Source organism: Papaver somniferum, chromosome 7 (assembly GCF_003573695.1).
Source record: "Papaver somniferum cultivar HN1 chromosome 7, ASM357369v1, whole genome shotgun sequence".
Taxonomy (NCBI): Eukaryota; Viridiplantae; Streptophyta; class Magnoliopsida; order Ranunculales; family Papaveraceae; genus Papaver; species Papaver somniferum.
The window spans coordinates 245,669,380-245,689,418 of record NC_039364.1 but is presented as its reverse complement, the minus strand read 5'-3'; the positions used below and the strand labels follow the sequence as shown (position 1 = coordinate 245,689,418).

The window sequence follows — 20,039 nt, the reverse complement described above, 5'->3', positions numbered from 1 at the left end:
CCACTTCTTTGAGTTATTTCACCAACCGCATCCGTCTCTTACTTCTCAGATTCACTTGTTCTCTTCAATGAGAGTCATCACTAAAGTTGTCATGCTTTTCAGACAATAATTTGCATCACCAAAGCTGACATGCTTTTCAGACAGAGATGAAGAAATAAAAGCAAATAATGAGAAGTAGTCCGTCTCCAACAGCATTTGCACCTTTTTGCCTTTTAAGCGACGTTTCTTCTTCTTTTGTTCCAAATGACTCCAAAGTACCTAAACACTCAAAAGCAAACATAAGATACATAATTTGCAAGAAAACATAGCAAAGAAAGCATAAACAATAGATAAATATTAAGGTGTTTTAGACACCTATCAATGGCCATAGTCCTTGACGTGACCAAATGGAGACCTTACTTATTGGGCTCCCATTTTAGGATTTTTACGGACCATCAAAGCCTAAAATTCTTCATGGAGCAGCAGTTACACACCTTACTCCAGCAGAAATGGCTCACTAGGCTGTTAGAATACAACTTCACTTTATGTTACAAAAAAGGCTCAGAGAATCGCGTAGCTGATGCTTTGTCTCGTGCTAGTTGTTCTTCCTTATCTGCGACTCAACCAAAATGGCTCGAATAAGTGATTACTAGCTATGTGGCTGACCCTCTTGCCTCAGATTGGATTCCCAAGCTCATTATTTCTCCTCAAAATGATGAGGGTTATACTTACATTAATGGTCTTCTGAAGTTGCAGGGCAGGATATATATTGGCACCAGTGGTGCAGTACGACAAAAAATTCTTGCAGTTGTTCATTCCTCAGCCATTGGAGGACACTCAGGCATACAATCCAGTTATCAAAGAGCTAAGTCATTCTTCCATTGGCCTGGCATGAAGAAGAGCTTAATTGAATTCGTTCGCAACTGCGACATTTGCCAACAACATAAAGTGGAACATCAGCTACCTGCGGGTTTGTTACAACCATTGGATGACCTGATCAAGCATGGAAGCACCTGAGCATGGATTTCATATCTGGTTTTCCAAAATCTGAGGGAAGAGACGTAATTCTGGTAATTGTTGATCGTTTCACAAAGTACTCTCATTTATAGCGTTAAGTCACCCTTACACAGCTCAAATAGTAGCCAAGGTTTTCATTAACACCATCCTTAAACTACATGGCATCCCTGAAACCATTGTCTCCGATAGAGATGCAGTATTTTTGAGTGGTTTTTGGCAGGCATTGTTCTAGGCAGTGGGCGCATCCTTACGTCTGAGTACGGCTTATCATCCGCATACGGATGGACAAACAGAACGTGTTAATGCTTGTTTAGAATCCTATCTGCGTTGTATGTGCAGTTACAGACCTGTCAAGTGGGTATCATGGTTATCTCTCGCATAGTGGTGGTTTAATACCTCTTACCACACGAGCCTCAAGCTAACACCTTTTCAGGCTCTCTACGGCTATTCTCCACCACAATTTGGACTACACGCTGCTGGGACAATTCAAAATCCTTTAGTCGACGATTATTTACATCATCGAACCATTATGACAAATGTCCTGCGCCAGAATCTTCTTACTGCTCAACATCGAATGAAACAACAAGATGACAAAGGCAGAATTGAGAGATCCTTCACAGTTGGCGATTGGGTATATTTACGTCTCCAACCCTATAGGCAGACATCAGTTCAGCTACGCAAAAATCTTAAACTGGCAGCCAAATTCTTTGGTCCTTACAAGGTACTAGAACGAGTTGGTAATGTTGCTTATCGGCTTGAATTACCTATTTCTTCTCGGATTCATCCAGTTTTCCACGTCTCACAATTGAAGAAGAAAATTGGACAAGGACTTCTTCCACAAACAGTACTTCCCACCTTGGACAAAGAAGGATTGTTCAAAGTCAGGACTGTTAAGGTTTTGAGTACTCGAGTTCTTATCAAGAGCCGCCAACAGATTCCACAAGTGCAGGTCCAATGGTCTCACACTGCTGAATGGGATGCTACTTGGGAAGACACAGCTTTCATCAGATCTTCTTTCCCTAAATTCATCCTTGAGGACAAGGATGTGCTGTAGGGATGGGCATTGTCATAACCTTGTTCTGACTTGGCTAATTGGGGGAGGGGTGCCCTTATCCTTATGTTAAGTGTTATTAGTTGAATATCTGTAAGCATGTGTTTGGCTCGTGTGACCCAAAACACTCTTTTCTTTTTATTGCTCTTGTAATCCCTAATAGAACCAAGGAAGATTTTATGAAAAGTATTTTCTGCCTCTTTGAGGTTTATCTCAGTCTTACAGTGTATATCATGTAGATTGAACCCTAATTCTAGCTGTTTGTAGTGTAGATCACTACAGAGTATGCATATGTGTGTATATGGATTTGGTGAAGGAGATAGGTTAAGTATGCGTACCCGTACGCATACTGGCGGAAGTTCTCAAACCGAGAATTTCTGCTGAGTTTGGATTTGACAAAGCTCACAAATCAGTCACCTTAAGTATGCGTACTCGTACGCATACTGGTGGAAGTTTTTGAACCGAAGTTTTTTGCTGAGTTTGGAAACTTCACAAACTCAAAACCGGTTGCTTAAGTACGCATACCCGTACGCATACTTAAGCTGGTTTTTCAAATCGGTCAAGTTCATGAACTTAAACATTTAAATCATAAGGAATGCAATCTTTGCAAACCGTGGCTATAATGTTCATGATTGATTCAAGTGAATCAAACCGATTTGATTTCAATTGTGTTTTCTAAACAGTTGAAAAACTCTTAACTAGTTTCATTTGAGTCATTTGAACTAGTTATGGTTAGGATGAATAAGGTTGATATGAGAGTAATCATATGGCTAACCTTGGTTAACTATTTGTGAACCAATATGGTGTACACGTTTAGGTACGGCTACATAAACCTAAATGAGGGTACATTTCATTTATGTGTATCAAGCTAAGCTCGATCTAACGGTTGAAAGATATTATCTTGGTTGAATCTGGTTTTTCATCTAACAGTGAATATTGAATGTTTTGTTACCAAGGTAACTTGGATTACAAAACCTGATTTGAAAACTATATAAAGGAGAACTCTAGAAACTGGGAAAACTAATCCCCACACCTCCTGTGTGTTACTAGTTGCATAACTAGAGTCGATTCTCCTTTAACCTTAGGTTTCTTCTCGAGACCCTGTAGGTTAACGACTTGAAGACTTCATTGGGATTGTGAAGCCAGACCCAACTATTATCTTTGTATTTATGTGATATGATCTTGCTGTTTCTATCGTGTTGAGTGCAGTTGGAACAATTGGCTCGAGATTTATATCTCCAATAGGCAAGATAGAAAAGAAATCACAAACAAACTTTATCTCATCGTTTGTGATTCCGCAATAACTTGTTTCACTAGTCGATCAAGTTTATTGTGAGGTAATTGATAATACTAGGATGTTCTTCGGGAATATAAGTCTGGTTTATCAATTGGTTTCTGTTCACCTTGATTTATCAAAATATGGAACAAAACTCTTGGGTATTTCTGTGGGAGACAGATTTATTCAATCCTATAGACTTTTCTGTGTGAGACAGATTTGTCTATCAAGTCTTCGACTTTGGGTCGTAGCAACTCTTAGTTGTGGGTGAGATCAACTAAGGGAATCAAGTGCGTAGTATCCTGCTGGGATCAAAGACGTAAGGAGCGCAACTGTACCTTGAATCAGTGTGAGATTGATTAGGGCTCAACTACAGTCCAGTCTGAAGTTAATTGGTTGTAGGCTAGTGTCTGTAGCGGCTTAATACAGTGTGGTGTTCAATCTGGACTAGGTCCTGGGGTTTTTCTGCATTTGCGGTTTCCTCGTTAACAAAATTTTGGTGTCTGTGTTATTTCTTTTCCGCATTACATTTTGTTATATAATTGAAATATCACAGGTTGTGCGTTAAGATCAAACAATTAGAATATCCAACCTTTGGTTGTTGATTTACATTGATTGACACTTGAACATTTGTTTTTGGTACCGTTCAAGTAATTCCTCTTATATTCAATCAGGCTCGCAGATTTCTATTTGCTGATTGCGGATTGAATTAAGAGTTAGAGATATTAAACTCTTTGATATACTTTAATCTAGATTGAGTCTGACTGTCTAGTTGATTCTCTATAAAGTATATTGGAGCAAGTCCTCTCAGATTGCCAAACAAATTGTTGGGTGTGGTTGTTGTACCCCTGCATTTTCATAATGGGTTAGGACTGGATTTAGAAACTAAGAAACACGCAGACATTGGGTACGAGTTTGAGGAGGTTTGGGGTCAGTTTTGGCAGCAAGAAAACAGGACAGCAAGAAGTGAGTTGTTGCCGGAAGAGATTGAGGTGAGTTTAACTTCTCAATGGTTTGAGTTAGCCGAAAAGACATGGAAGATCGTTCTGCCGCCAGTTAATGAATATGCGATCGTGAAAGGAAAACTGTAGTCGTTGAATATTGTGGATGAACGAATGTGCTTCAAGAGAGGTTTTAGAATTCGTGTGTGACAAGGAAAGTTGGGTCTTTGCACGATTCAGATTTGCAGGACTTAAATAGATATAAAAGGAGATACATACCCCCTTCCTCTCCAAAACCCTCCTCACAGTTCGCAGCATACATCCATCTCACCTGCATACATATACCAGTTTGCATTCATCCACCACCTGCACATCTCCACCACATCCGCCTCCAGAACACCCTGTTCCCATCACTATCTCCTACATCCACAGATCACTTCCCACCTGCATAACATCATTATCCACCTGCATACCATTAGCTACATCATCACCAAGTTTGCTGCGAGTTCCAGACCACCATTCGATCCTTCAGAGAGCTACAACACCTTCGCAATCACCAACTACAGCAGCATCAGTTCTTAGATCATCACTACAACACCAAGTCAGCAGTAGTTCTTACTTCGCCGTCACCATTCCACCAGTCCACCTACTGTTTAATTGGGTTTGCTTAATTGGTTTAGAATTTATGTTTCGCTGTTTACCATGAACTCTAGTAGTTAAATACTTGTTTGGTTAGGGATTATTTTGAAACTACGTGACTTGAATTTATGAGTTAATCTTTCTTCTCTATATCATTTTATTGCTTGTCTTTTACCGCGTTTATGACCATGAATTGTTTTCAAGTTGTTTGAGTGGCCAATTAGATAACTTGCTTGCAATACTAATGCTAGATTTTGGAGTCTTAATCCGTAATTGTTAAGATGACATAATCATAAGTAGCAAAGCATCAACGTTGCAATGGGATTTTGTGGGCTTTGATGTGTATTGGACAACCCTAAGTTAACATGTCAAACTTATGAGCATGTGGTTAGGATCAATCCGACTCATAGAACATACCGGTTAGTTAAGTTACACTAGAGATCTTATTCAAAGTGGATTGATTGACTAGACACGAGTAGAGAACTTATTCCATAAAGTGCCTTTGGAGTTTAATGGACTTGTTGAACTTATAACTTGTCTAGGATTGTTAATAAACGTATTTTGAAGAAGAATCATGTTCACTAGTGGAGAAAGACCCCCTAATCATTCTCATCCTCATTGTTCACATCCATATTTGTTTTGTAGTTTTTGCATTATTCATATTTTCAGAAATTAAATCGGTAACTTTATCTCAACTCTCCCGTAGGAACGAACCTTCTTATCATTGTGTCATTCATTAGTGTAAGAAAAGTAAGGAATATATTTTTTTGTGACTTTGACACCTCATCATAGGTATGCGAAAGGGTGCGCGTACCTATGAACCAGTTCATCAACTCAGATGGCCAAGGTACGCGTACTAGGTATACGTACCCTAAGGATATTTAAGAACTCAGGCCCTTGGGGTACACGTATTGGGTATGCGTACCTCTCTCATTCACGAATTTATAACACAACGGTGCCCATACTAGGTATGTTACTTGCATATATTCTGGAATTTCATATATCCATGGTACGAATACTGGGTATGCGTATTTACCCTAAGTCCATATTTTCATTAGGTCTGAAAAACCTCTTTTAGATATTTGAAATATTCCCAATCGTCATATATATAAATATGATTGCTTGGAAAATTTTCAAATAATCCACAAATATAGTTCTTGAACAATAAATTGTTTTGCACTAAGATTCTTAAGAACCTATGAACATTCATTGCTTGAATCATATTTTGAGGTGTTTAACAAGACAAGCTTGACTTGAAACTTCTTCTTTGCAATATCTATTAGAAGTCATCCGACATAGTCTCATATGGATAGAATGGTAATACTTGTGAGTAAATAGATTGGTTCATTCTTCACATACGTCTTTGTTGATGAAGTTCTCCAAATATCTTTGTTTGATGTCCAATCTTCGAGGTTTATTCAATGATGTATGATACTCAACTACCATATTCAAGCCTAGTCCGAGACTTGACTTAAGTAGAATACAAATCAAAATATAGTTTTGTGCATTTAATATTGACAACAAGATTGAGATAGCAACTTTTGCGAGTTAGATCGAGCAGTGCTCTAACGATCTCCCCCTTTGTCCATTTTAGCGACAAAACTATCAATACAGAAGGATCCAAAATAAATCGATCTTTCAGCTCAACATCCATTATGCTTGATTTCCTTGGTTCTTCAACATCATCTGGAATTATTCGTTCTCCAATTTCTTCTATGGTTCTGCATATGATCATTTCAGCTGCATTGTTGTTGAAGTTCCGCAGTGTTAACAACTTATGAGAATAATCCCGAGTAGTTCTAAACGAGTATTCCTGAGTAGCTCTAACTGATTATTCTAGAGTGATAAAATCAATGAACTCAATGGTTGTTATACCAAAAATATAGTATTGTTACCTTCCTCAAAGTTCAATTGCACTACAACTTTGAAGCAATACTACGGTGATATGTTCTCCCCTTTAGTCAATACTTACTTCTTTGCTATCATATTCCTGGTGATTAGAACAGATACCTCATATGTTCTCATAGGTTAAGCTCTTAACTCTTTATGTTCGTCACTGGCTAAAAGAGGAGTAAACTATTTTGAGAATTGCAATATTAATCTTCCCACGATTACACTTTTGTGAATATGTTGCATGTACTTCGTAATATGGTCGCAGTTCTCGCATTTCCTCCTTGAATGCGTAACTGCCGGCGAACAAGATCGAGAATTTTAATCTCTACATCCATATATGATAATAAATTGTCCTCTTTGTTTGTAACTGGATAGAGAATAATTTTTGTCGATGATTATTTCACATGAAAATAACGTATCTTGGTGCCTCTAACATTAGGCTCGTTATTTTTAACTTATTTGTTCGAAATTTTCGAGAAGAGAGAAAAATATTGGATACAGATCTACTTTGTTCGTAACTTGCCAATAAATTTTTTTTAAGTTCAAATAAAATCTTTCTTTTTTTATTAGAGAAAGTTTGCTCATGTAGTTATTTTGGGGATGACATCAAATGGGGGAGAGTTCAATTTGAACATGTGCTTAACTGTCATATCTTTGTGGCGAGTGTGGCTGTGGAATTGTACGTGTGCTTGTACCTATATATCCCCTTGATGAAACTGAATTTACATGGTGAAATCGTAACAAAAGCTGGTATGTGTTCTCCAATCTGGATAACTCTTTTGTTTTAATTCATTACGATCCTTGTTTTTCGCCTTTGTCAATCTTGTTGACAAAAATGTGGAGAATTATTTAGTATTATTATACCACAACATATGGATTTTCAAAGCATTATGTAAGGGGAAGTGGATCAATGTATCTTGATGAGCGATGAACATAAGCATTAGGATCTTGTGACATACACATCTCTTTTCCTTCATGTTTAACAATCTCGGGGTTCCAACAGATTTTCGACTCCACCACTCTGAGTACTCCGCATCGTAGACCTCTTTGTATTTTTAAGGTATAAGGTTCATATTTGGCGTACAATTAGTTGGCAACAATGTATATCAGCGTATCTGGTGATTACTGCTGTAATTCAGCAACTTGTCTGAGACACAGTTCTCATAAGTACACAGTATTGTTGTCAAGTGGATCAAAAAACACTTTATGTCATTTGGAAATGCATTTTGCATGTACCGCCTCTTTTTTATTTTTCCATCGACTTCCCAACCACAGGATCCATGTTGTTTGAAAGATAGGTTAGTTGTCCATTTGGTTACGAACCGCTGACATTGAATGAGTAGCAATATCATATTGTCCACCTCTTCCTTTCTGTCTTTATTTCTCATTATATAACCGACCGTCTGGTGAAGGATGAAAATCTTCCTTGCTGAAGTCTATTATGTTTGGGAATAGACATCCGAAATACCACAAAAAACAAGGCTACAAAACCATAAACACTTAAAAATTATTGACGACTATTGATCAAGCGTCCAACAATAATGAAAAAAATAATTTAATATGTTTACTGTTAATAGATACCATAATAACTTGAAGTATATTCAGATCTAAAATATCCTTAGCCAGCTTCTCGAAACAATATCGTTCTTATTTGGGAATAGTACATTTTTCACAACCCACATCAAAAACCACCTTTCCATTTATTCCTGAATGTTGTTATCTTTGTCTTTCTATATTCAGAAAACAATCTTATCATACTTGCTCTAATACCAGCTCGTGTTATTTCTTAAACCATGTTAATTTTCGGGTGTAACTTCTTGTGGTCGTATTGTCTTTTTTTGCTTCTTTCTTCTTCCTTTTCAGCATCCCACTCTGATTGCTTCATTTTTTATTTTTTTAAAATTCTTTGCTGTTAAGGGAGCAAACAATCTATACATTACAATCCAAATTCATCCCGTTCTTGTGCACCAAAAATTTGCAATCTTATGCGAGTTCCTCTGTCAATGGGTATGCCTGATAATTGGGTAAAAGTCTCATGGTGTAAAGCCAACCCAAGAGTAGGGAAGTGAAAATACATTTGGTGGTATGCCGCTATCTTATAGATGGAAAAAATATGCATCTACCAACAACTGATGGCTGGAGAGTTCAAGTGCCAAGCCTATTAGGCCACGCCAAAGATTTAGAGAGACTGTAAAACTCTATCTCTGTGACTTATTCTTTATTTTGGTCTCCTAATAAAGGGACCAGAGACCTTTACCTGAAGGGCGGGCCTTGTAATGTACCAGACTACCAGTGTTAAGAAAGAAAACAAAATTTTGATCGAGTAATAATTGATGCACCGTGGATAAGATTTTTAACTCCATGCCCACTGAAAAGCGATTTCATCATTGTTAAGAAAAAACGATGCATGTGACAAAACCATGAACAGTATGCTCATGCTCCCGTGTGATGAAGATAAACATGGCTCCAATTTTTACTGTTGTTTCAATTACAGTTTTGCTTCCAATAATAGTTTTGTGCTTTTAAATGATTAAATGGGTAAACTATAAGAATGAGATGTGTATATGATTCAAATACAATTTCGTTTTGCTTTCTTTCTTTTACCTTCGCAGCTAATTTCAACAATGAAGTTGTTTGTGTGGTTGTTGAGAACTCCATCTACCCTTTACTGGCGAACACGGGAAGATGATTGTAGGCCGTCTCTTGCTCTCCTGTAAATGAGGAAAATCGATAGTAAAGTGAAGTCCACGACTCTCGTGCCGTGATAGTGCACTGCTGACAACTAACTTTGCACAACAGAACAGATTTCTCATTTCACCTGCTTCAAGTCCCACCATCGACACTTCCCACCCTTTCTGAAACAGATACTCTTCCCATTCAGCCTCTAGCTCTCCAATCCTTCGCTCTGCCATCTTCAGTCGACTAGTGGACCTTAAAATTCCCACGTAATCCCACATTATTGATTGAAGCTCCTCCCTCACATCCCTCGTTCTCTGTGTTATCTCTTCCAGTACCGAGTTCCCTAAAGAGACAGGTATAACAGGACGAGCCCAAGAATCTAAAGCACTAAGATCAAGATGTGAATCTTCCATGTGCTCGATAGAAGGTTGTACCGCCCGCTGTGCAAACACGAGTGCTTCAAGCAATGAGTTGCTTGCAAGTCGGTTTGCGCCATGCAACCCAGTACATGCTACCTCACCAGCCACATATAACCCACGGATGTTTGTCTCTCCATGGAGTCCAGCGCGGACCCCACCACACATATAATGAGCAGCAGGGACAACAGGTATTGGATCACTGGTAATGTCCAGTCCATGCCGTAGGCACTCAGCAGCTATGTTCGGAAAGTGGGCAAGGATTTCTTCCCTTGGTTTATGGCTTATATCAAGTAGGACATACTTCTCATTACGTTTCTTTAGTTGGTCATCTATACTTCTAGCCACTATATCTCTTGGAGCAAGTTCAGCTCTTTCATCATATTGAAGCATGAACCTTTCCATACCTAGGTTATATAGGATGCCTCCGTCTCCTCTGACAGCCTCTGTAATGAGAAAACAGTTGTCCCGGATTTTTGTTGGTTTGGTTGGAAGACCTTCATCTGCCAATGCAGTTGGATGGAACTGCACAAACCTGAGAAACAAATGAGGAACTTAAAATTTTCTCAATCATCAAACTAAATCATCACCTATTAAAGATCCATTACACTTCATATGTTTTGGCACCAGCACATATAACATCAAAAAATTTAATGGTTAATTACTTACTCCATGTTGGAGATCACAGCTTGTGCTCGATGAGCCATGGCCACCCCGTCACCAGTGGCTACCTGTGAAATACCACAGATGAATCAGATGGCAACAGAATGTGCAAAACCTGAGCAAGGGATGATATACTTTATAGAAAAATAAAACTCGTATCTTGTTACTGTCTCATCCGGAAAAAAACTATTATGTTACTATATGATAATAAGGTTGCCGGATCTAATAACCCAGGTGGTTGGTTTGTATATGATAGTAGGTGTTTTTTATATATAATCGTCAATTTTTTCTGAATTGGTAGAAATGTTAATTGCACTTGTAATTGAAAACTTGACTTAGAAACTAGAAAGAGGGTTACAGAATGAACTTAAGAAAACACACTAGTATGTGGATTGAAACTGGTGAAATTGTAATGGAGAATCCCATTTCCTTTAAGCCACACTAGTAAATGCTTCTGAAAAAAAAGCAGAAACAAATCCAGAGATTAAGAAATACCGGCGGATTAGTAGTTGAGGGGTAAATATGCCCTGCTCCACCAGATGCAAGTAAAGTTACCTTTGACATAAATCTAACCACCTGAAATTTCACACCTTTGAGAAGTTAAAAGAGTAAAACTATAGAGGGTTTGTGATCAGCCATCATTGAACTGTTCTTAATGGTAAATAAAAAAAAATCCAAGACAAGGATTGCTTTCTACAAAATGAAGTTCTGAATATGAGGAGTTACTGTTAAGAATTCAGTTATTTCACCTCTTGTGTTTCGGAATTCAGGGTGTCCACCCCATGACAATAAATTTCTGAGCAATCCTGCAGTTCATACAAACATGTTTTTGAGGAAAACGAATCAACATATTGAAGCTTCTTTAAACCGAAAACAAAAAGAAGTAAAATTCCTCTTATAAGTGCAAGATCTGCTACTTTAAAGTTATTTCATTGTAATACTTCACATGAACAGAGCAATTGATCTTAATACAAGAGGAATAGGAAACCTGAGAAGTCAGCAAATCTATAGCAAAATGGTGTTCAAACATAAATATGTTAGGACTGTCATGAACTGCTTTCAGTAAGGCCCTCTCTATCTCCCTTCCTGTCATGTCAGCAGCATGAACAATTCTGTGATGAGAGTGCCCTCCTTCCCTCGCTAGATGCAAGTTCCCATCTTCTCCATGATCAAATGACGCACCAAGATCAATTAGTTCTCTGACTCTATCAGGACCTTCTGTACACACCACCTGTATGGAGCTAAAAAATAAAATTGAGAGAGACCTGGAGGCTCGAACAATATTTTTGCCATTTACGATTACTCTGTAGTGGAACTTACTCTGACAGTTTCCTCATCACATAGGTATGCCCCTGCCACAATGGTATCCCGCATGTGATTCTCTACAGAATCTAAAGGGCCCAAAACAGCACTGACACCACCTTGCGCGTAATTTGTGTTACTCTCATGAGGCTCAGCTTTTGTAATCACCGCAACAGATCCATGTTTTGAAACTTCGAGAGCATATCGTAGGCCAGCAACTCCACTGCCAATGATAGCAAAGTCAAAATACTTGGTGGCATCATTTCCGAGGCATGATACAGTAGTAAGAGGTCTGAATGGGGCTCTGTTATTAGTAAAGGTAGTTCTGAAGAATTCGTGCTCTCGAACCTGCAAGCACTTGGAAACTCCACATGACCTGTAACATCGTCAGCAAGATTTTAGCCTTCCCATTAAACAATAACCATGACACAAATGCTATCTAAGTGACAACATATAGTATCTTCTAACATGACAGCCTAGAAAAGAAATTAAATCTATATAGTCGAATTTACATGATTCCATGGGAAGATGCAATAGCCAACCATTCAATTAGATAGTACTAAAGACAGAAATTTATAAAATTGAATCCATATCACGAAATCTCTCTTTTTGAGCACCTTTTAAAAGTCACGCCAGATGCCCAAGAAGCTTCTTTGTAACCATGTTGCTTATACAACTTAAGTTTACAGTACAAAACGGAACTTCCAGATACGAGGCCTGTCGCCATTGCAATAATTCTGCTAGGAAAAAGCAATCAAGTTTAGGTGTCAAAATGATGGAAGTCCTTCGGAACTTACATTTGTTTTCTTCAGTAAGTGTTATAGTTAGTCGAAACAAAACAGAAGAAATATTTTTTAGCCGAAATGGAAACATACCAGTACACGACCAAGCTGCTCTTTTAAAGACACAAACTCCAAACTTGCTGATTATTCTTCGAACAAACAGATGCTTCCAACTACACAAGATTCCTCCTCGCTAGCAGATTCTTTAAGTGTGCTTCACAAACTGAGTGTAGTCAGAAAAAACATGAAGAAGTATGCACTAACATAAGTCTTTGCAGATCATCCATACTATACCATAATGAATGCACAAAAGAAAATCGAACTTTAGGTAAACACTGGATCCTTTAACAGATTCAATTTTCCTCAGAAGGCAGCTTCACTATAATAAACTTGTTGAAAAACCAAACATAACGCCTCCATAATCAAAACAAAAACTGAAGCATGTCCTCCAACATAACGCATCCATAATAAACTTGTTGAAAAACCAAATATATGGTGACTACCCATGTCTTAAAAATATTTGAAGTCTATCCTAAATGAAAATCAAAGATGTTGAATCAAATAAAACAACTCATAGAACAAACGCAAATTGCAAAACCTGATATTTTTTACAACAATGAATGAATCAAATAGATAGTGAATATCATCAATACACTTACTGTTCTTCTCTGTTGAATTTAGCCCAAGTGTGAATTCCAACTCCTTGGTTTTTATGATATTCGAAAACAATCAATCTAAAAAACAAAGAAACAAAACCGCAGAGATTCTCAAGCTTCAATTTTATATTTTATTGAAAATGAAAAATTCTAGTATCTTGAACTTTTTCCTTTGTTTCTTTTTCGTCTTCTTTCTCTCTCGGCGGCAGAGCTTTGTTTTGTCAAGAAACGTCCTCCTTGAACTACGTGCAATTTGGCGATCAAATCCGTGGCCCACGCTCTTTCCTTCTTTTCGTTTCGTTCTCTTCTTTTTTTACTAATATTTTACTTTCTACTTTTGTCATCATTTTTTATGGTACTTTAAATTCTAAATCTAAAATCCTATGAATTGGGTTGTCGTTGACTCGTAATTTTTTCTTTTTTGAAGCATGTTGATATATGTGTGATCGTATTCAAGAGAAAAATGAAAAAAATATATATAGTGTTGTCGGGCAGATGCGATAGTCAAAATGAAAATGCACCTAGTAGCCATGTGTTACGCCATGCCTCAAAGTAAATTTTTGCGCAATTATGACTCGACAACACGGTGGTTGAGTAATTTCTCATCACCTATTCGTATTTGAGCCGTATAAGTTTGCACTTTTGCAAACAGCCACACTACTCTAAGTACGTAACAAAAGGCTTATTTAAATTCTCTCTTGCAGCCCGTACTACAAAAAGGGGTTGATACCATGTATATGCTTCACGGAACTTGGGAAGTACTTTCGAATCAACAAAATACTAAGGCAAACATCCAAACCAACAAGCTCACTTTCATTAGCTTAAGGGGAAGATTACAAGATTTTGTCAAACCAATGGACTTACATGCTTATTCTCTCTATAAACCTAAATAAACACTCTTTATTGCGGTGTGGTTCCTCTACACGTGAAGACTTGCACTTGCAAAGGTTCTTTGGCCTATTTATATTGCCAAGAACCAGGTCAATCTGCGCAAAACTGATTTGCACAGCCTATGAACAGTAATCTGTCCATAGGCAGTTTCCGTAACTTCCATAATGCCTTTTTAACTGCTAACTTTTGTGCTGGCTTGCAAAAATAGGCCAAACATGTCTTGAACAGCTAGGATATGCCAAACTCGGTTATAAAGCCACTTTATAACCGTTTCTAACTCACTCTTTTCTCTGGCATGCATGTGATGCAGACATACTTCGTAACTGATAGTTTTAGCTAACATCCAACCAACATCGCGCTATACACAACTTGGCGTAGGCCAATGCACAACCAACATCACGCTGCACACAACTTGGCTTATTCCAGTATGCAGCCAACTTAGCGCTACATTCATCTCGTCCATGTACTTCGCTCATTTGGATGCCAACATCCGAGTAAAGCCATGCCAATCGACTCTCGCCTTGCTGCTTGGTTCAGCTTTATACTTTAGGTGCATCACTTGTATTCTTTTTGTCGGGCAATAGACAACAATGTCGCATGTTTCAACGCTAGTGTTGCATATGCATTGTCCAAGCCTTGGCTAATGCCTGGAACAATGTCTAAATCATTCTTTGACTTTCATTTCATCATTCCTTCCTTCCTTGAGCTGGGCTAACTCTGAATAAGGATATGCAACACTATCACATAGTAATGCATGTGCTAAGTAGCCTTTCTTATCTCAGCCATGTTGGCGCTACATCGTCGGACTATGCAGCTCCATCAGTCAGACTACTAACTTCAGTATTGCACAATCTTTGGATTTCACTGTTGGGACCGGTCATACCAGGCGATGTAATATTATTTAGATATACACGTTTTGGTATCTTATTATCTTCACAGGGTGTTTGGATATATACCGAGAAGTAGTTTTTAACTTCTAAAAATCAAAAAGTAAGAAATTAGTTACGCGATGTTATTTCAGAAGGGTATTCAGTAAAATTTTATAAAACAAAAACATTAAAATAAAAGAACATTTAACACAGACGTTAAAGACCGATATATCAAGACAAACCAAAAGTCAGTACTCAAAACTTTTCCAGAACAAGTTACTTCCCTTGAAAAGATGCACCGAAAGTAAATTATCTATTGTTTGAAATCATATACTAAAATCATCCCAATTCAGTTGTTGCTTTCTGTATAGTGACTCTGTAGGTCCGTCAATTAGTAAAGCTTGTGCTCATCTCCAGGTTTAGGATTTATTCTTGGAGGATAATAATCTCTCTTGGTAGTAATGGTAACTCCAATCTATTCATATATCTAACAATTACATAATCACATGATTTTAATTGTATCAAGGTCAATGAATGCAGGAACCAAATCATCCCATTTCTTTCCTTGCTTGTAAGTGTTTAGTTTTGTAGGATCTGGAGCTAAAGGCATAATTGCACTCTAATGAAGTATCACTAAGTGTCGAACTTTGATGAGATCTCTTCCTCAAGGACCTCACTGCATGGTTAAAGAAACTGTAATCAAAATTTAAAAAACAACTTATAAGACAGAGTAATGTGTCCATGCCTGGTGTGGCATGCAAATTAGGCCTTCACTTTGGTCTTTGGAGTTTTAAGTTAAGAGATTAAGGGGTAAGCAAAATTGTATTAGAAATAAGCCCGTGACAGGAACATGACCACACATCCTATGTTGCTTTGGAGCAATCTAAATACAACTATAGCATGTCTCGATCAAACGTGACTCATCAATACATGATAAATTTTGGATTTATTTAACATCAGAGATGACACACTTGCATACGTTTTTACTCTATACTCAAATAAATTAGTTGCACAGTTATATATGTCACACCTCTTTTTATCAAAATTGAACATTATTTTATAGTATGAATTTCAACTATCAGGTAGATGTATGTAAAAAATTAAACATTTAATCCCAAACTAAAAATTAGTAATAAGGGGTTTCTTTTATTCAAATCAATATTGTGAATACGCTAATAAGTAATTTGTTAATAAAAATTATGATTCTGATATGTTGAAATTGGATTCGAAATATGTTGATTTTCATTCTATTGCGTCGATTTCAATTATACTTGGGACGAAGAATTTGTTTCGCTAGGTTTATCATTGAATCTTGAAAAGGAAAGGATACCAAGTACACCACCAACTTTTTTGTTCGAAAATCTGCATGGATAAACCTAATACAATCATAAGCATATCAAAGCAAAGACCCTTGAATTAGATTGTATATAGGTCTGTGTACCTGATTGTGTCGAAGAGTTATTGGACGATCTCAAAAATCAATATCCAGGATCAATCTAGTTGTATCCGAACTATAAAGTTTTGAATTCTAACAAGTATGAAAATTTAATTTGTCTTTCAAGATACGAATTCAACAATAACTAGTCTTGCTTTGATCTAAAACAGTAACGACTTAAATTATCTAGATTGATTACGTACTACTTATTATATTCTTACTATAAAGATAAACAATATAATGCGGAAAAGAAAATAACAAAATACACCAAAAATTTGTTAACGAGGAAAATGCACCGAAAGAAAAATCATGGGACCTCATTTAGCTTTGAACACCACACTATATTAAACTTCTACATACATTAGCGTACTATCAGACTTCGGACTAGACTATAGTGGAGACTGAATTCATCCTCCAAGCAGTTCAGGTGCAATTATTATCCTCACCTCTCTTGAATTTCGAAAGATCCTACGCACTTGATTCCGTTGGTAGAAGTTCTTTACAGCCTAAGAGTTGCTTCAACCTCGCTGAGAACTTCTGTTACCAGTCTTCCTCTAACATGCAAGACTATTTGGTTCCCTTTTGATATGTTGCAATATAGGTTTGGAAAAAAAATTGCATTAGACAAGTCTAGAAAACCTCACGGATCAGGAACACTTACATTCTTATCAAAGAAAAACCTGGATCACTAACCACCTCTCAAGAACAATCCAAATAAATCAAGAAAGAGTTTTGATATCTATCTTGAGGAATCACAAAGTCAAAAATGAAGAGAACTTTGTGATTTATATTAATTTATTTCTGATAAAAAGTTAGTGAACTTAAATAACCAGTAGAACGCTATCTGGATACAAAAACTATCAGGTAAAAAGATAGTTTGACTGGGCTTCATGAATCCCTAAGTGAAGTCTTCAAAGTCATAACTTAATACAGTTCTGTAAAGAAACCTAGGCTATATAGGACGACTCTAGCTATGCATCTAGGACACAAGAGTGTCGTGGATTAAGAAATCATGTTGCAAGAGTCTTCCTATTTGATTCAAGCTAGGGTTTCTTGAGATTTAATCAAACACTTCCCAGTTTAGATGAAATTGCTAGTTAGGAATTTATGTAAGCATGTGAGAAGTATGCCTTGAAATTACACATAATTAAAGATATGCACTATGGTCCGGATAGTTGGAACCGTGCACAATGATAGTCCATGACGGCTAAGTAAGCCTGTGAACTTACAAGCAATAATAGTGTTCAACAACACTCAAGAATCAAACAATAATCCACAAGCTCAAAGAGATTTTGTGAATAAAGTTATCTTAAAAGTCTATACAAGAGATGTAGCAAAAGTGAACTAGCCACAAGAAGGTATGGAAAAACAAGTTTGCTTAGCCTTGGGCAGTCATGAGTTTTTTCCTTTTGTGCATGTGGAAATGGGTAGGGATGCAAACCAGGTATGCACACCTCTTGGCAGTTCACGAAGTCGGGATCAAAGGGTATAAAACTAGGTATGCATACCTTCCCCCATTTCCGAACTCAGATGAAAACGGTTTGCAATTCTTTCATTAACAAATTTGAAACATTCTCAATAACCATAAACAGCTTGCATTGTTTGCTTGGGAAATTTCCAATGATCAACATAAACAAAAATAATTTATGGACAATAAATTGTTCTAATTAAGATTGCTAAGGATCTATGAACATCCATTGATTGAATTATATTTCAAGAGTTTAACCATAAACAAACTTGAACTAGGAAATATGATAGGTCATTCTTCACATAAGTTATATAGAATGGAAAATACGATGAGTAAATATGATAGGTCAGTCTTCACATACCTCTTTGTTAATGAAGTTCTCGCAATATTTTTGTTTGTACTTCAGTCTTCAATCTTCGAGGGTATTCAGTGATATCTGATACTCAACTACCATACTATAATCCTAGTTCGAGACTTGACTTTAGTAGACTAGAAATCAAGATATAGTTTTATGCAACTAACATTAACAACAAGCTTGAGATAAAAAACAAAAAAAAAACTTGTGAGTTCGACCGAGCGATGCTCTAAAGAATCTATTTTGGGACGAAAAAGTAAATTGAAAAGATTCAAAAGAAAATAGGAAGTTTGGATACGATCCTAAAGTTTCATTATTTTTAGATTTACACGTTTTATGAAGTTATAAATAAAAACATAGATTGGTATTTAAGTAAACTCTTGTCGGGTGAAAATAGTCATTTTCTTTATACTAGTTAGATTTGTTTCATTTCACTAAATATATTTATTTCATGTCAGTCCTTTATTTAATTCTAGTGGTATACTCGTGCAATGTTGCCCAAATTATTCGACTTAAGGTTTATCACCACAAATACCTTGTTCCCGTGAATATCCACAATTCCACCAACCCTGTGGTTCTAAACATCATCAAGTGTATATGTGGTGGAAAAAAAGATTATGATAATTTAATATATTCCTAAAAACTTAAAAAGTGTGACCAAGACAAATTCTTCATTGTATCGCACTTATTGTACCAATCCAAAGAGGTCCTTATTTTTTCTTGTTTTTGCCTGATTATGTTAGAGTTATCATTTAAATTATACAAGTCGATATTGTAAGTTATGTTTGTTGGCACTTAGAATATTCCTACATCCCCAGGATTAATTAGATTTATAACGTATGTAATCCCTAGGTGAAAATGATCTTGCAAGCCGGTAAGTTGCCTATGTATTTATGTAAATGGATTTAGTGCAGTTCAGTTTGTTTTTAGTCAGTTTATGTGTGTTCAAAATTTGGATGTTCCTGATTACAATGTAGATATCTAAATCAAACATATCCTCTTTGAAGTTTATTTTAACTTAATGAAGGTACTGAGGTATGCCCCAATATAAGTTAGCTACATCTTCTAGCATCAATGTTGAATGTCTTATTGTTGACGGATAAAAACTATTTACTGGTTTTTGAGGAAAAGTGAAGGGCTGCGCAACAGGAAGATCCTCAATTGAGAAAAATGCCTAAACTTTTAACAGATGCACTGCACTAGAGTGCTTTGAGTTCGAGAGATCAATATGTAAGACTCCGTCCTAAACCAAGATAATGGCCATTCCAGAGTCAATTTGGTCACAAAGAAAGATGTGTGTCGATCTGTAGGAGGGAACCTGAGAATTGTGTGAGATCAATGATGATTGAAGGATTGTGGAAGTGTTGGTGAATTCTGCAAGTTTGATGAATGTCATTGAATTCTGATCAGATTGATTAAGTTTTGTTCAGATAAGATTCGACTAAGAAAGTTGTGTTTAGATAAGATCAGTTAAGTTATCATAGGTTGATAAACCTATTTATATTGCGGAAGTAGTTAATACATTGATCTCCAGTAAGTGTGACGGTTGCAGATGAGTGGAAGAGTGTGGGAGTGGGAAATCTTGGTTGAACCAGTTCCACATGTGTGAGAGATTTGGTTGATTGTTTATCCACTACTTTGCTAACTCCTTCAACTAATAGCACGACTTACTCACATTTCTTATCGTGGATGTACTCTTACATCGCACGTGATGTAGGCCGTCATAC

General features: G+C 36.9%; 1 protein-coding gene across 3 annotated transcripts; it reads right to left on the bottom strand.

Moving 5' to 3' along the window:
- Window positions 1-9,242: 9,242 nt before the first annotated feature.
- Window positions 9,243-13,485, bottom strand: LOC113300045 (L-aspartate oxidase, chloroplastic-like). 3 transcript variants are annotated; one of them, XM_026549190.1, is made up of 9 exons: window positions 13,298-13,485; window positions 12,732-12,861; window positions 12,474-12,593; window positions 11,875-12,232; window positions 11,543-11,785; window positions 11,304-11,360; window positions 11,050-11,130; window positions 10,561-10,622; window positions 9,243-10,426 (listed from the first exon to the last, which is right to left on the bottom strand). In XM_026549190.1, the coding sequence occupies exons 3-9, from the start codon at window positions 12,581-12,583 to the stop codon at window positions 9,415-9,417; spliced, it is 1,923 nt and encodes a 640-aa protein (XP_026404975.1). In that variant the 5' UTR covers window positions 12,584-12,593; window positions 12,732-12,861; window positions 13,298-13,485; the 3' UTR covers window positions 9,243-9,414. The 3 variants fall into 3 exon arrangements, with proteins under 3 accessions (XP_026404975.1, XP_026404976.1, XP_026404977.1); XM_026549191.1 differs by having other exon boundaries at window positions 12,732-12,852; XM_026549192.1 differs by having other exon boundaries at window positions 12,732-12,841.
- Between the last annotated feature and the right edge of the window lie 6,554 nt (window positions 13,486-20,039).

What these genes read in the sequence shown, in the direction of transcription:
- LOC113300045 (XM_026549190.1), bottom strand. Translation starts at nt 12,583, where the DNA reads ATGGCGACAGGCCTCGTATCTGGAAGTTCCGTTTTGTACTGTAAACTT. An exon ending in TCTGGCGTGACTTTTAAAAG is followed by an intron (nt 12,233 to 12,473) that starts GTGCTCAAAAAG and finishes ACGATGTTACAG; the next exon opens with GTCATGTGGAGTTTCCAAGT. An exon ending in TGAATTCCGAAACACAAGAG is followed by an intron (nt 11,131 to 11,303) that starts GTGAAATAACTG and finishes GTGAAATTTCAG; the next exon opens with GTGGTTAGATTTATGTCAAA.